General features: G+C 36.4%; 1 protein-coding gene across 2 annotated transcripts; it reads right to left on the bottom strand.

The window, feature by feature from the left end:
- Window positions 1–998: 998 nt before the first annotated feature.
- Window positions 999–7051, bottom strand: LOC103321272 (filament-like protein (DUF869)). 2 transcript variants are annotated; one of them, XM_008223073.2, is made up of 7 exons: window positions 6696–7051; window positions 6050–6135; window positions 5590–5706; window positions 4925–5165; window positions 2370–4812; window positions 2095–2137; window positions 999–1784 (listed from the first exon to the last, which is right to left on the bottom strand). In XM_008223073.2, exons 3-7 carry the CDS (start codon window positions 5689–5691, stop codon window positions 1341–1343), a joined length of 3273 nt encoding a protein of 1090 aa, XP_008221295.2. In that variant the 5' UTR covers window positions 5692–5706; window positions 6050–6135; window positions 6696–7051; the 3' UTR covers window positions 999–1340. The 2 variants fall into 2 exon arrangements, with proteins under 2 accessions (XP_008221295.2, XP_008221294.2); XM_008223072.2 differs by having other exon boundaries at window positions 6050–6110; window positions 6696–7012.
- Window positions 7052–17617: the final 10566 nt, after the last annotated feature.

Raw genomic sequence — 17617 nt, 5'->3', positions numbered from 1 at the left:
CAACCAACCCTCAGATATTTCAACCCAACTTTGAAAGAGTCCTACACGAAACCAAAGGGACACAAGAAATATATATATATATATATATCAAAGAAAGATGCAGTGGTACAAACAAGTGATATTATTAATCACTCGACTGACAAAATCTTTGTAACATTTTCTTTTGCTGAAACTGTGGATGGTCTTTCATGAAATCGACAGTAATAGTTTCAAGGGAATTTACTTAATACAACTAACAGCTTTGTTAAAAGTTACAACAACAATTAACCATTATTTCACAACATTTTGTGCACAAAACAGAGAGCTCCCTCAAACCATTCAATTTATACATGTAAAAAGGATGTCGAGCAACAAGAACGATTCTTGTGATACAGCCTGACGAACGCAGAATATGATCGAGGCCAAAACTTTAGCCTTAATTGAAGCGGAACATTTCCCCAATATTTGCGACACCAAAAACCTCGTGAAGATTCATAAACCCTTCTTTTTGAATAATGCTACTCTTACCACATTTGTATACTACATTCTTATAACACTTTATATGGCAAATGAGGTGAACAGTCACATCAAGTAAAAAATGTCAATAAATCAAAAGGAAAAACATAATATTTTGGGCTTATAAAAGAAACAAAATTATACTTGTGTATGATGGATTGTACTCAAATTCCCGGAGATCGAAAATGTCTTAGTCATATATAATGAGAGAGCAATAAACTTACAGGTGTATACAACCGGTGACACCAAAAACATTTCATATGAGTCGGGGATGACCACCATGTGACGGTAGAGCTACCTACCCTAATATCTATTCGACTAACTACTTAGCCCATGTCATTATTCTTTCCAAACCCATAAACCCCGATGGGTTATCACAAGAACCCATATCCATTAGACGTTTCAGTCCAGTAGACCTGGATACAAAGACCACTTAAATTAAAAGCCCATGGCCGAAGCAAAATTCCGAAGAAGAAGAGAGCTCTTCTGCCAAGAAGAACGAATTCATATGAAAACTGTGACATACATTATATTCAAATACTTTGAAGCAGTCCATAAACTATGTCATGGTTGAATTAACCAAAATACAGAAGGCGTGCAAGAGAGAGAAACAAATTAACAGATGGATATCATATACAGAGCCATTAGTTACAAAATTACCTGACCTTCACAAGTATTCCCCTCAGATTAAAGCTTCAAACACCTAGGAATTCCCAACAAAAGATTTTTCTATCACACGACACGAATGAAGGAAGGTCTCCATCTTTGGTGCTGCTTCTAATTATTACTTTTTAACGGTCTTTCCAACCACCAATATATATTATTCAGGCTCTCGAGCTGCAAGTCTAATAACCATTCTTTCCTTTGGAGGAAAAGAATCTGCTGAAGCCGCGTTGATGTTTCTCTGGTGTTGGGGTAGAAGAGGCAGATGAGGAAGTTGACTTGGTAGGCCTGTGTTTTGGATATTTGGAATTGACAGGTGATTTCAAGAGAGTGTTCGCCTCTGTATCGGAGGGGCTACATGGGGTGTTATACAGATTCACCGGTGACTCGCCGCCCACTCTGTTTACATTGGCAAAAGCAGTGCCCTCCATCTCGGCTTGATCTGAGTCTCGCACCGTGGTAGTGGGTTCGTCCTCAGTGAACCCTTCACCCTTTTGACTCCTCTCACTGCATGGAGATCCCATGTGCTCTGTTTGCGGATGCAAAGATTTCAACTGCTTGCCTAGAAGAAATATGGTTTCTTGACACTCGGCAAGCTTCTCTGCTGCATCAGCCAACTCCCTGTCCTGTAACGACAAAATATCAAGTTCAAACTATTAGCATCTTGAAAATACAAAAGCATGCATAAGGGCTAACTGACAGAAAATAAAACAACTAGCTAACCCCAATTAGTTCTAGAATTCTGTTGAACTGAGCTTTGAATAAAAATCTATTCGGGATAAGAGATCCTAAGTACAAATTCTTGAGTGACTGATCAATACTTCTTTTGATATGATTGAAAATATCTGGTGTTTTTTTTTCCTACGACATTTCAAGTTGTTTAAAGCCAGTCTCTCCAACTCCAATTTTAGAAGCACAAAGTGAACGTAGCCTCACCTGTTTGGTCTTGAATTCAGTCTCAGCTGCCAAGAGCTCATTCCTAAAGAAGATTAAGAGATGCAGAAGTTAGAGACAATCACAAAACCTGAGACCAAGTAAATAGTTTAATTTTTTTCACTCAATTTCAACCAACAGTGTCATGCAAGTCCAAGGACTAAAAACACTAGTTTCTGGAACATATAAATAGCTACTTTTTAAAATGCGGATATAATGTTTCAGTTCTGAGAGTACATATGGTAGATGCCACCTCATGGATAAAGATTGCAACTAACCTTTTCAACTGCTCTTGAAGTTCCGTGCATCTGGCCAAAGCATCTTGATGATTTCTTTTTTCTTCTTGAAGCTCACTTTCCAGAGTCTCAGTTCTGACTTGCAGAAGCTTCACTTCAGCTCCTAATTCCTCAGCCCGCACCTCTAGTGACCTGTATGATTCTGCCATACATCTTAGCTGCGTTTCGGCTAAGCTATTTGAATTTTGAGTGGAAGCAAATTGTGATTTAGCTTCTGCGAGAAGCTGTTCAGTTTCCTGCAACTGAGACTTTGTCATCTCCAGAGTTTCGTTACATCTTTCCAAATCCATTGCAAGGTTATCTTTCTCTGATTTCATTTGTTCGAACTCCTCCAGTGAGATTTTGCATGGTGCCGCATTTGATTCATACCCAGAGACTAGATTTCCATCATCAGGAACTTCAGGGTTAGAATGATTAGAAATGTGGACACAAACATTTTGATATCTTTCTGATGAATCCTTCTCAACTAACTTATTCTCCGGTAATACTACCTTGTCAATACAATCAGGACTATTAGTTTCTGTTTCAACACCCTTGTAGCCTAGAACATTAAATTTCAGCTCACCGACGTTTGCTAAAACATGAGAAAGGCCAAGAACAAAATCAGCCAAACTTAAGTTTCCATGAATAGCTTTATTAAATGCGCCAGAGAATTCTTCAATCTTATGGCTTAATTCATTGCCATCAGGAAACGTGTCATGCACTCCCATCACTTCTTTGCCCAAGAATAGCACAAAGTCATTAATCAAAGAAATGGCAGATGCCAGATCTTCACTCATTAGTTCCATCGTCCCCCTGGCTGGCTGGGACAAAGTGATTTCCTTTTCTGTAGTTAAGCCAGAATCCTCAGGATTTGCCTGCCTGTCACATATGGCATCTGAGCTGTGAACTTCCTCAGTAATGCAGTTTACAGTATGCGGGTGCAGAGTATCTTGTGTTTCCTGGACGACTAGTTTGATATCCTCAATAACTTTCCCAAAATCAGTGTCCTTAGATAAGAGCTCCAATAGCATAGAGATTTTTGATCGGAGCTTCACCAGGGGCAGCTGGTTTTCATCAGATTCAGGACTTAATCCGGACAGTTTCACATTAGAAGATGCCTGATCACCTTCCAAAGGACTTAAATCATGCTGCTGCTCCGATTGGATATCTTTTTCAGCAGTGACATCTCCTGAAGCATCATGATTCTCTCTTTCCGATGTCTTATTGTTTGGACCGTCTGAAATGGAGACGGCTCCATTCGAGTCATTTGGCAAACAAGCCAACTTCTCCATCTCCAGAAAGTCATCCATAAGATTCAAATGGTTTTGATTTTCAGCTTTGTTTGACTTTTGATTGCTCTTCTCCTTCCTGATGTGAGAGAGATCAGACCCCAATGTTGTAGCCCAAGACTCAGCACAGCTTCTGTCATCATCATTTCCATCTTCGGACAAGGAGGTCAAACTTGGCGGATTACTTGCATTCTGACTTGAGGAACCTTCAGTGGTGATTTGTACAACGGATTTTGGGGAACCTTTGTGTTGATTGTTGATTTGAAGTTGTGCTTCTAATGTTTGAAGCTTGCTGACTGTCTGAGCACACATACCCCTTGAAGTCTGCAATTCGCTGTTGCGCTTTGCCAAAGCTTCTTTCAGCATCTTTGTCTCCTCTTCCATTGCTAATAAACGTTCTGTGAGAAATTCATTCTCCTTGTGAAATTTCTGTACGTTGTCAAGAGAAAACTCAGTCACTGGGGACATGTGTGGACTAGAAGGCTTAACAGGAGACCTCCTTAGTCGAGTTTCTCCGTAATCTCGGCCTAAACTCTCAACCTCTAACTTCATTTGGGCAAGTGCAGCGGGACCAGGTAACTTCTTCCGCACAAGACCACGTAATCTTTGGCACTCTGCTTCTAGCTTAGCTATTTTTTTCACACCCTCCATATGCTGCTTGTTGGCTGCTTCTGCAGACCTCATACTCATGTCCTTTTCCTCATTACGAATTTCCAGCTCCTTGGAAGCTAAATGGAGTTCATATTTCAGAGAATTTATCTCCCTTTCACAAGACTCAATGTTGCTCTTAAAAAGCTCAATTTCAGCCTCAGCTTGTGACTTCTCTTCGTTTATCTTGAATAGCATATTTGAACGCTCTTGTAAAGACCTGGAAATAGCAGCGTTTTCAGCAGCCGACCTTAGGAGTTCTTGGTCCAAATTAGATATCTTTGCTTCAAGCTCAAGCTTGATTTTTTCGCATTGCTTGGTTTTGCTGAAAACAACTTCTTGTAATTTCTGTTCATGATCTTCCTTCAGATTTCGTATCTGCCGCATGCACTCTTTAAGAGCACCATCCAAATGTGAGGCCCGATCTTCAGCAGTGAGCTTTAAAAGAGTCACAGATTCTAGATGAGTTTTTAACGCAAGAGCTTCTGCTTCAGCCTTTTCCCAACCTGCAGGAAGTAGGTGCTTAAATATACCAAGTTCTCTCAAGTCAAGAAATCCTTTACCAGAATTTGATCAAGAACTCATTTTTTCTGTAGTCAGGTTATATCAATATCATACCTGAGACAGCTTCTTCGGCAACTTTAGTATGCTGTTTAACCAGGCTCTCCTTGTTGGTCATCTCTGTATTGGCTGCGGTGAGCTTTTCATTCAAATCTGTAATTTCATCCTCCAATGTCTGAACTTGGTCCTCATATGTCTTCACTTGATCCTCATAAGTCTTCACTTGATCTTCCAAACCGGTCAGATGTGAATATTGCTCGACAGAAATTTGAACATAGTTTGGTTTCTTGTATTTATCCTGATTGTAATAAGCAAACCGAAAAAGAGAATAATTAACATGTTGCACCAAAATTCGAAAGAAACTAAGAAGATAAGCTGGTGAGCACAGTATTTATCGAAATAAAAGAATAACAAACTTAACAGCAGCATGTTTCTGTCCCAGGCTGTGTATACATATATACATGCATCAGACAGGGCTGTAGCAAGTGACAAATGTGGGTTGTCTCCCACAACATTTAATGAATAAATATTGCCTCAATTAACTAGTATACAACAGACCTAAATAATTCCATCAAACTACGGCAGAAGTTGCTGTGTAAGAAAAATCCATGAGAAGTGCCCACTTTCAGGGTCAATGTTGCGAATATGCAAAATGTTGAAAGGCAAAGGTATTCCTGATCAATAGAAAGGGAAGCAGAAAAAGATATCATGACAGAACTTACTCGCTCTGCCTCGGTTGCAAAAGAGTCCGCTGCAGCTGCGGCTTTCTCAGCTGCAGCCTTGTCAGAAGATTTTTTCTTCCACGGCCAACTGCGTCGGTCCATATTAGACTGTGAGGTCTGCAAAAATTACGAGTTATACTGACAATTGTTAGTTGAGAGAAAAAGGAAACACAAAAGAAGCGATTAACAAAAATGACTGATTAGGAAAAACAAGGAAACTTCAATACTTGTAACGATATAATGAGCTGAAATGTTTGATAATACGAGTCTACATTTCTACTCTTATAATCTTTAAATTAATGATATTCATGATGATCTGTTTGTAAAACAAAAAATTAATGTCAACTAAAAAACAATGGTAAGAGAATCTGAAGTCTCATTTCTCTCCCTACACTTTTAGCAACCTGCAAGAGCATTGGAAGGACAGAAATGCAGATACATATCATAAAAAAGGACATACCAACTAATGCAGAAGAGAATATGCCGAGATCTCGACACGGAGCTAATTTGAGCTGGAGATCCTACAGATTTGAAGAACAACCGTACCTTAAAAATCGAAGGTATAGAAATTAAATAAAAAAAATTATAATGATGAAGAAACTGATATATTCGATCCAGTTTGAACAATCATGACAAATATATGTGCAACTGTAGACTGTTAATGTGAAAGACAAGTGATATTTGTAATTTAACCCAAAATTAATATGCTGAGCAACAGTAAAAGACTGACACTGAAAAAGCTCAAAATCTGATTCAAAACGGAAATAAATGGCCATATTTGAGAAACCGAGCTCGAACAAAATTATTCAACACAAAAAGATGAACAGGAAATCGGTCGAAACCAGCATAGAAGCCTCACCGACAAAAATAGAAGAAAAAAAAACTACATGTCCAAATTGATAGAGTAAAAACTCGCATAAAACCAGAGCATGTTTTCAGAAAACATAAAAAGGAGGAATCAGAAACACAAAACCGTATTTGTTATTTCTTATTTTTATACATAAATATATTTTTCTCTCTTTTCTGAGAACCTTCTGGTAGATGCCAGTGATGAACAGATAAAGAAAGAAGTCGATGGTGACGAAATGGCTAAGGAATCGGCTTACCGGAACAAATGCAGCTTCGGAAACACTCCGATATAGAGAGTAGGAGACTCCGAGATGGAGACCACAGAGTTTTCCAATATTCCGAAATGGAGATCCGAAATTCGGATTTACTTTATTCGGTAAGTCTCGGTTTTGGAGATAGAAAGAGAAAGAGTGCGACGGAGGTGGAGGTGGAGGTTTCGGAAGAGAAGAGCAGAGAGAAAGAAAGGAAGGAGGAGGAGAAGAAGAAGAAAATGGTGGTGTGATGGTGGTGGGTGTGACCGTGCGAGAAGAGTGAAATATTCGGACTTAGGTGTCACTTAAAAGGCAAGACGTTAGAAAAAAGCTCCAAAAACCATCACCTTCAATTTACTAATAATTTTTTGAAAAAGATAAAGAAATAAAAGGAGAAGAAAACAACAAAAACAAATTAATTAAAGCATCGGGGAATGGTTCTTTTCTTTTTCCTTCTTCTTAACTTAATTAAGAATCTGGCAATATTTATATTTTGGCAGCCAAGTTGGTTGATCATATGACGAATCTACCCCTGAGAGCAAAGAGAATGGCGGTGGAGTCCCACCTCCTCTACGCTTGTGCGGGAAGCAAGAGGTGAGCTGTAACGCGATATTTAGAAAGTTCTGTTAGGCTGTTGGCGTATTTTCATTTTTTCTTCTTTTCTGTTTTGTTTTTTTGTTTTTTTGTTTTTTTGTTTTTGATAAAAGGCAGTTTGGCGTATGTTATGTTTACATTGTGTTAACTTACGGGGTTTGGGTTTGGATGGACCACCGTCCCTAGAATGGTCAGTGAGTCCAGCTCACCACTATAATGTCTTGTGTTGAATGTGGTGCGGCTACTAGGCACTACGTGGACCGTCACAGCATGGTTAGTTTTTTTTTTTTTTTTGGTTTCTATATATATATATTAAATATAAGATTGGAACATCAGATCGTCAATTGGACCCCCCTTATTATTATTATTATTATTATTTTCTGTTTTAATTAGAGTATAATTTAATTTATGATATCGTTTTCTATCCCCGTAATTTAGCACCCAAAAAAAAAAGGCCAAGCTCAACAAATAATTTTGTTGTGGATCTTTATTTGGACTTTTACCCCTTAATCTGTTTGATAGGTTTTTAGGCCCTAATTAAAGGACAAAATCTCTAGGCGTTAAAGTTAAAATTCATTTTTAAGATTTGCTTAATCTTTGACCACCTAATGTGCCCCACAAATTGTTCCAAACTCTTTTAATGTAAAAATTAAAATTTAAAAACTTTAAGGTCAACATCGATTATGTAATTCAAATTTTCATGGTACATCTTGTACACGTATTATAATATAAATAAATATTTATTAATACTATTCCTTAAAAAGAGGGACAATAAACTTTGTTGTCGTCCTCCACTCATTTTATAACTAGTGTTACAAAATATATCGTATGACCATATTATCTTAGTATTTTATAATTTATTGAATCATTACATTATACAAATTAAACACAAATGCAGGCAAGATGCCGTTAATTTTCTGTTTATGGATGTTTTCCGTGATTCATAGCCCAATCAATCATTAAACAATGGACCTCGTAGAAAATAGTCATACGACATGATTAATACAATACTTTGAACGAAAGCAAACAAAAGTAAGTTTTGGAGTGGTATCATATTTTGGGCAGATGAATTTTGACGTTAGATTGCAGAGTGTAAGGCGCTCCTGTCGTTTTCCACAGGCGTCGGGTCTCTTTTTTTACTACAAATGTTTAGACTGAGTGAGACGAGTGCTGTGGTGCGTTTCTTTCAACACCACGCAAATACACACACAGGCTGACTTCAATATCTCGCATAGCACAATCATCACAAGAAAAGGAAATGCGATTCTTCTTCTTTTCTTGTATTTTTAACCCTAAATGACGGAGGAATTTTATTTATTTATTTATTGGACAAAACCCGATACCAAAAAAACAAAAAATGAAAGGCTTTTATTTTATGCCGACAGTGAAGAACACCTTTTCATGGAAGATAAGCATTGATTATGGATTAATTTCTAATTACTAATAAATAATAAAACCATGATCTTGGACAGATGCAGAAACACGAAGAATGAAATTAACTAAGCAGCCATCACAGAATCCAATGACGCATTTACCCCTAATCAAAAAGAAAATGACGCATTCACCCACCCAAACCTAATACACACCTAAAAAATGACAAATAAATTATTTAATTTTTACTTTAATGATTTAGCGCGGGGATTTTAGAGAGTGGGGGGGAGTGGGAGTGGCAGTCAGTCTATAACCAAAAAGGGATGTCCATGCCATGGCACTGTTACACAACGGCGACTATGAACGTGAAACATCAACAGTGACAATTACTGTGTGTTGATGAGATGGTATTTTTAAATATATGGTCGTCCGTACCTCCAAACCCACCAGCGCCCAGCTTCCTAAAAAGTCAACCTGTTTAGTTGACATGGGTCAATCACACAGTTCAATTCAAACCACAAACACCAACTATTTTTAGAGGAAAGTAAAAACAAAAATTTAGGTGCAGCTTGTTACTTTTCCATGGTTTCAACTTTGTCCAAAAAACTTTACCAAGTTTGATCCTTTGAAAAATTATGAAGCGGTGGGAAGCGAAGCATGCTAAACAAAATTGTTCTCTAACTCTTAGCCAAGCCACATTCTTGTATAAACCTTCAATAAGTTTACCTACTATTGGTTTTTATTCAATTAAAATTCACCCTTGAACAAATTGTTTTGTATAAACTTTTATAGAAGCTTTTGCAATTTATTTATAGAAATCCCAATAATAAACTGAAAATGATTCCTCCTTATTAACGGCGGTCCTACGTTTTGGAGGTCCTAGTGTAAACTTCGTAAATGGGACCTTCTACTCTATATGTATATTTATGTGATTTAAACAAGTATTATATGGACTCAAATTCACAATTGTAACATAAAAGAAACAATCAATATGTAATTTACACAACTTAAAAAAATGAATCAAAAAATACTTAAATATCACTCGTATTGCATTTTCCATTTAAAAGTATCAATTTATTTTACATAATCAAGTTTTTCTACTATATCTTTTTCAATTTCCTAATTAGGTTAATTCATTTCAGCTCTAAGTTTTTTTAAAAAATTAGGTTTTTATTGAGTTTCCTCTTTTTAATTTTGAATCGGGTAATTGGGCAAGTTTTTTGTTTTTACGGTTAGTGGGCCTTTATTGAGTTTCCTTTTTTAGTTTTGAATTGAATGATTAGGTAAGTTTTTTTCTTATATTTACAATAATTGGTTTGGAACTAACATAATATTTATATATTATAGTTTTTTTTATAAATAATATTGATATGTAGATATGGTATTATATAAATTGGGGTAGGATAGGAGGGCCTTAGGCAGCCGCCTTATTTGCTTGTGCCTAGGGCCTCTTATGCTCTAGTCTTTTTTTTGTTTTTTTTGTTTTCTCTAAAATAAAAAGGCACTCATACTCTACCACCTACGTATCATGTGACCAGTGATATTGTATTCTAATGAATAATTTTGTAGCCAAATCACACCGTTTAAGAACATCTCAAACAGATGTGTCAAAAGTACATAAATATTTAAGATTAGAATAACATCTCACATCACTTCAATCGATGTGTCAAAGGAGGTTGAGATGTTATTTTTGATATCCCAATAAGTGGTCAAATGAATATTTTATTATTTTTAAAGATAGATTGTTGTTACTTTCATTTATTATTTTCCTTTTATATATTTTTTAAACTTTATCTTAAATGATTTGATTCTGTTACAATAATTATTTATTTGACATATCGGTGGAGTGTAAAACTATATAAATGTCAAATTCTACATCACTATTAAATTTAAATTTGATATTTAGTATTTGACATCTCCTTTGAGATGCTCTAATGACTTGTTAATTTAATTACAATTTGCAAGTGAAATTTATCCAAACTCAATCGGCCAAACTCGCTGCTTACTTAATATGGACCCCAAAATTGAGCGAGTGGGTCCACAAGCACACCGAAGCGCGTAGAGATAAGGCCCATAAAGAGGCAGAGAGCGTCTCTACAGTGCATAGTGGAGCAGAGGTGGAGCAGCAGCATCCAATGAAAACGAGGCGGAAAAAGACACGTGGTCCCCACGCACCACACGTTTCAGCCTTCCATTGTCGTAGACAAGCTTTAGGCTTGTTATCAGGTAGGGACCACTGACTCTCTCTCTCTCTCTCTCTCCCACCTCAGATAGGCTAGGACACGTGTTGATAGAAAGCGACCTCGTTTCATATAACCAGACTACTTAGGCCTTAATTGCCGAAATTGACAGCGTCGGCAGCCCTTAATTAAATTATTAATTTTAGCTTCCAATGACGACAGTCTATATTCTATAATACACAAAACTTACCAAACCCAAGTCCAAGCTCCTATAATACAAAAACAAAACATCACAACAAGATTATTAAAACCAAGATTATCCTCTCCGTTTTCCTTTGGACTCCACAAATACCTACCAACTACTTCTTCACATGTTTTTGTTTTGTTTTTTTTTTTTTAACAAATTTCTGTAATTGTCTTCTTTCCTTAGCAACTCAGCAAGTAAAAACCCAAGTATATATCTGTAAGAAAATTTAGGTTGTTTATGTTTGCCTCTTTGGCTAATTTTCAACCGACAAAGTACAGACACATAGTAGCATAACAGCTTATGTTTCTTTCCCTTAAATCATCATACATGACAAGATTTAATTCAATATCATTTTTTCTTGTAGATGGAGAAAATACAATTAACTCACGATCACGAGTCATGAGCAACCATCACAATGTACTCAATGTATATATTGTTTCTGTTTTTTTTTTTTTCCTTTTTAAATATGGATAACTATAATAACTGTATAAGAATCTAAAGTGGTTATGGATACATTTGAACCAGTCAAGTTTATGACTAGAGGATGGAGAATCTAAGTGGTATTCTTTTCTTTTTATGGGAAAAATACGTATTGAAGAATATGAGTTTTTTTTTTTTTTCAATTTTTGTTGGTACCACTGAATATGGTTTCAAAATTGTTCCAACTTATAGTTTTCTAAATAAGGAACAATAAAAGGAGATAAAACTTTCCAGTACTTTTTTCTTTTTTTTTTTCCCACATGCATTCGTTGTTTTCCTACATCATCATTATGTTATAGGTAAAATGTTCAAAACATAGTTTGATATTGAAATGTTCAAAACTATTTCCTTATCTCGATTTCAATGTTGTTATTCCAAACACTATATGATGGGAATTTGTTAGAACTCAAAATCCTACATTCGAAAAATAGCAATTGCATTATAGGATGGTTTAGGAAATGGAGTATAATTCTTATTCCCACTCTAGCAGTACCTATCAATCAAACATTGAGAAATTATAGAATACCTATAATAATATTGTGAGAATATGAAGGTAAAAAGTTTCATATTGAAAAGTTTTAAAATCTTATATGGGTTTATAAGGAGTTTGGCTACTCCCTCTATTGCTAATTGACTTTGGGATGGAACCTCAACTTCTTTCAAATATGATTACGTGATACATATGAAGATGGGAGTTGTTTGTTCATGTGTGCATTTAGTTGTATAATAATATTATATATGCTAACGAAACCGAACCACCCTAGAGTATATAAATTGGAAATTGGAAGGTTTTGACTTTTGAGTATTTGAAGTTATACTCGTTTTAGGTGACATGCAGATGACTGAAAACACCAATGAGGCATTAGATTAGATTTGATAAAATGCATGCATTGGAAATTAAGAAGTCTCTCTAATGAAATTGATGAAGCCAACAAGTTAACAACCGTGTCCATTTGGTCGACCAATGCAAATTAAAGGAACATATCCACAACTAATTAATCAACGACACCTACAATTAATAGAGTCATTAGCGGGATGATATACAATAGAAAGACTTACAGAACAATCCAAGTCATGTCATGCCTGCGCATTTGTCAACAGCCTGACCCTTTCCTTCGTTTGTCCCCAAGCCACTGACAATTTTATTCAGTTACTTATGTTAATTAAAATATGATTATGGGCAATTGACTTTTGCCTAATTACTTGATTGATGCACTCCAAATCTACATCTATAAATGGGAAAAATGGGTTTGTTTGGTGTAAATAATTTATAACAGCGGTGGTTTAGTTGTCATTTTGACACAGAATTCTACTAAGATGTGATATGATTTGTAGGTGGTGGCATGGTGGGGGTAAGAGCAAATTTTTGGGTATTAGCAAGCATACTGAAAAGACTAACTCTTGAAGGGAAGAGAGGAGGAGGAAGAGGATAAAGTAGAAAAACAGATGCTTCCAAGGTGCCAGGTGCCAACTATTAACTATATATGGAATTGTAAAATAAATTCCATTGCCAGCTACAAACGATAGGCACAGGCGCATGCATCCCCAATTTGAATACTCGCTTTGTACCGAATATTGGTGCGATGGTGACTTTGCTTGCATGTCAAAGAGAGACTTCATGTCACCTGCTTGCCATATTATTTATTAAACAAACAGCATAATGTGTGTGTATATATATATATATATATATATATTTGTTCTTTGTTCAATTAATTTAATTTATCTTTCTTCTGAAGCAGTCAAAGTTTAAACAGGCTTGCATTTGCATTGCAATCCCCGATTTGGGAAGCAGGTAAATTAAAAAAGAGGCATCCACCAACCAATGGGTCTTGCGAGTTGGAAGTGAGAAAGGGTGAAATGTTATTCTTTACATGGCTCAAGATCACACACACACACGCATGAATATATTAATATAGGAGGCGTTGAATTGCCAATACAACATTATTATTATTATTATTATTATTATTAGAGCATCTTTAATAGTCTCTTCAACAACTTGAGATGCTTAAATAGGTGAACCATATTATAAAAAACTACGAAAGCTCTGCCTCTATAATATGGGGAATATCTTAATTAGGTTTTAAAATTTTATTTTATAAAAGTTGCAACGCACATGCACACCTGGCACCTACGTAAGCAGTATACATATCATCATCATTCATTTATATTGCCAATGTTGTGGTGTTTTACAGCCTTCAAATTCCATAAAATAGAGGGTTTTTTTAAAATTTATTCATATTGAAAAAAACGTTGGGTTGGGTTATAACTTATAGTAGTGTTTGAGGTGAGAGAATGATTGCTAACATGGTGGTGGTTTTTTTTCTTCTTTCTTTTTGACGAAAAACATGGAGGTGTTTTTTGATCATTCATAATATATTTAATATTTATAATTGAAAGTTTTGTGGGAATAGGGAATTTTGCTACCTTTGCTTTGTTGGTACGAAAGAATTTTGTGAATAGGTTAGTAGTAAAGTAGTAGGGTAGTAGAGTAGGAGTGGCATTTGGGTGCATGTAGTAGATGTAATAGTAACTAGTAAGAATAGAATAGAATAGAATAGAATGCGCAAGACAGACAGAGACAGACAGCTTTAGTCCACCTTCCCATTACCATATACCCACACTTTTCAATTCCTATGCCAAAGTAATTGAGTTTTTCTTTCCTTGGATTCGATTTGCCTTTGGTACTTCTACAAGTCACCTATCCGCACTGCTTTTCTTTTCTTTTCTTTTTTAGCTTTTCCCCAGAGCGATCATCAGCATCATAATCATCATCATCATTTACATTTACTTTTTTACTTATTTTTTTATTTTTTTGTCAGAGGAAAATCTCGATGGGGTTTCTTGTTATTATATCTTAATTTGCATATAGTTAACGTGAGTAGGAGAGTAACGCCAACAACAGTGTCATCCATTTTCTCTTTACAAAATTGACTGATCATGCATTACACGACTTAGACGAATGAGAAAGTGGGTAGACTACTAGGCTGTTTGTTTCTATGGCATTTTATGTATTTAATTTACACAACCCTTCTAGAAAGAAAACAAAAGAAATAATATGTTGGGAATTCTAAGTCGGGGTTGGTTTAGGGCATCCTCGATTTGACATCCAAAACTAACCTGATGGGATACAAGCTGGGCCATGGCTTGGGGAAGATTAAGAATCAATGGGCCCATCATGACATAACAGTTGTTGGCCTGTTAGTTACTGAATACAGATTGAGGAGGAGGAGGAGGCTCTGTCTGAGGCTTCACAAGAACAACACCATCATGTCATCAGTCATTTTATGCGGTGACTGTGTGTCAGCCAACCTACAAACTTTCTCTGCTAGCTTAACTACTAGCTAGTACTGTTCCTTTCCCTTGTTTCTTTTTTCAGGTAAATGAATCTGTCCAAACCCATTAATTAAGCAATGCAAATCATAATTTACTCGTGTTTATCAATGAGAACGAATGACTTATTATTTTGCTAGCTGTTGTTCAGTACAATTATTCATTCATTTTATCATTTGAAAGCAACAACATACAATTCATGGGGTTTTGGCTTCTTCTGCATAAGTCATTATTAATATTATATTTAATAAATCACTTTTGCCGGAAAAGTGCCAAGTAAATTTCCTTGTTTTCTTCACTAAAAGATATTAGTGATAATGGGGAATGATTATAGCTATTTTTGCTTTCGGTAATCCATCATTAAGAGAACTAATCTTTACCTCTACACAGTCCCTCCCTCCTATAGCTACATTAATCCGTCCATCCAAAAAAAGAACGAAGAGAGAAATATAATTCTGAATATATATGTCGAAAAGAATTAATATATAAAGCATCAGTAATAGTATGATGCTTTTTTTCTTCTTCTGGGAAATGTGGTTGTTGGATGGAGTGAGAGTGAATGAAGTAACAACTTTTCTTCTTTTGTGTAATGTTTTGGAGAATGACCACGTGACCCATGAGCATGAGGGAATTCTTACAGAGGTCGTTAAACTTCCTGTTTTGGAAACACACAAGTTAAACTGATATTCTTCTTCTATACGTATTCAATTCATTCTCGTTTTTCCACTACTACTGTTCTGTTGTTTGTTTGTTTGTTTGTTTGTTGCCACGCCTAATGCTGTGATGATGATGATGACTGTAAAAAATAAAAACCCTAATATTGTCCTTATGTGAACTATTTCTTTACTAAAAAACATAAACAAATGTGGTCCAATTTATAAAGTAGAAGCAAGCGTGGAAGAAAAGAGCAAAGTGGTCCAATTTATTAGATGTGGAGATCCAAAGCTCGTCCCATTCATTCACAATGTTCTCAACCTCATAAATTGTCAACTTCTCTCTCTCATCACTTGTTATTTTGCGTTTTGGAGGATGGCCCTCAGTCTGAGTCTGAAGAGATGATAAATAGGCATGAATCATGATGGGGTCAGACATGAGACTTGCAATCTTGGCTTGATGGCTATTGTAATTGCACGTTTGTGGTTCACATGCGCCCGGTCTCTCTCTCTCTCTCTCTCTGTCACATGAGGCAGGCAGGCATGCAGTGAGAAAGAAACGGAGAGTTTTATTGGGTTGTGATTTTGTGCATGCACCTCCTATAGGCTATATATAGAGCTAGAGTGGGACATTTTGGCCTACCACAGTGTTTTTATTAAAGGGCTGACAGCTAACATATGAATTATCGAATTCCTCATTAACTAAGCCGTGCCGGTGAGGGAGCAGTGTTTGGTTTGCCGTACTAAACTTGTAGATATTTTAGGCCTCCAACAACCGGCAATCTCATTCATCATCTCCTCAGAAAATGTGGCCTAGTTTGAAGCCCAAATAGTTCATCCCCAGAAAATTTGTTATGGGTCCAGCTATTGAGGCTCAAGATACTGTGTGGGCTTAGAAGCCGATTTAGACCACGGACCTAGGCCTAGCTGCCTGTTTTTATTACTTCAACACGGGCCCTCTGATCTGAAGCTCACCTGACCAACAATTTCCATCTTTTTCTCGTCTTCGCCTTGAAAAGACGTATATCTACGCCTTGCAAAGACGTACATAATTTGAAAAAGGAAAAGAACAACAGTTTTTTCTGCTTGATGAACCAAACCAAAGTAGGTATTTATATCGTGAACGTACCCCAGGCTTAATCAGGCAATCAAAATAGCTTCCAGAAAGCCCTTTAGGTTAGGTGGAAGGAACCAATTGCTTTTGTGTTAGTGGGAGGATGACTCTAAAGAGGGTCAAGACACATCCCCTACCCTTATCCAACCGTCCAAATATTTCCGAATCCAAATGAAAGCGAGCCCACCCCGACTAGATTTGGCCCCGTATTCATTCCCCATAAGTTGGAATCTGCATTTCCATTCATTCACCCAAATGGATTCAAAACCGAAAATCAACCCTCTTTTTGCAACCCCATGAATTGACTTCCATTTGTAAAATTCACATGATTTTTTTCTTTTTGGGGTTTATGTTGGTGTTTTTAAAGGCTCCCAAGAGAAAGTGATGTTGGCAACTACCACTGGCTCTAGTGCTTTCAGTTCAGTATGAACCACCCACCTCATTCTGTGGTTTTGAATTTGGTACTTGCTTGGACTCAAAAAGCTTGAGGATTGAGATAGGGGCATTTAAAGCATGGTCGGGTTATTGATTAAGACACCCATTTCCCAAAGCAGTTTCACATGCTGCTGTTGTGTTGAAGCGGTGCTTTATTCTTTTTTGTGCTATCTCATATCATGTCATTTTCCAACACCACATATATATTATGAGATTGTACCCGGTGGCACGGCTACTGTACATTTCACATGCGCTAATGCAATTTCTGAGATGTTACTCATATGCAGCTTCAATAACAAATAAGTCTCTCAATTCTCAAACATGTCAAACATTGACTTGCTCTTCAAAACTGGACACTTATTTGACCTAGACACTAATGACGGACAATAAAGATAAGATTAATTACAGAGGTTTCAAGTTCAACCATCACCCAAAAGTCAAGCAAACTATCCTAGGCACCAATGATGACGGACATACACACACTAGCTACTTTCTTTTATTTTTCTCTTTATTTTTGAAAAAAA

Source organism: Prunus mume, linkage group LG2 (assembly GCF_029339155.1).
Source record: "Prunus mume cultivar Tortuosa linkage group LG2, ASM2933915v1, whole genome shotgun sequence".
In the NCBI taxonomy this organism is placed as follows: Eukaryota; Viridiplantae; Streptophyta; class Magnoliopsida; order Rosales; family Rosaceae; genus Prunus; species Prunus mume.
This window is presented reverse-complemented; position numbering and strand designations above follow the sequence as displayed.

What these genes read in the sequence shown, in the direction of transcription:
- LOC103321272 (XM_008223073.2), bottom strand. Translation starts at nt 5,691, where the DNA reads ATGGACCGACGCAGTTGGCCGTGGAAGAAAAAATCTTCTGACAAGGCT. An exon ending in TTGCAACCGAGGCAGAGCGA is followed by an intron (nt 5,166 to 5,589) that starts GTAAGTTCTGTC and finishes TATTACAATCAG; the next exon opens with GATAAATACAAGAAACCAAA. An exon ending in TGCCGAAGAAGCTGTCTCAG is followed by an intron (nt 4,813 to 4,924) that starts GTATGATATTGA and finishes TACTTCCTGCAG; the next exon opens with GTTGGGAAAAGGCTGAAGCA.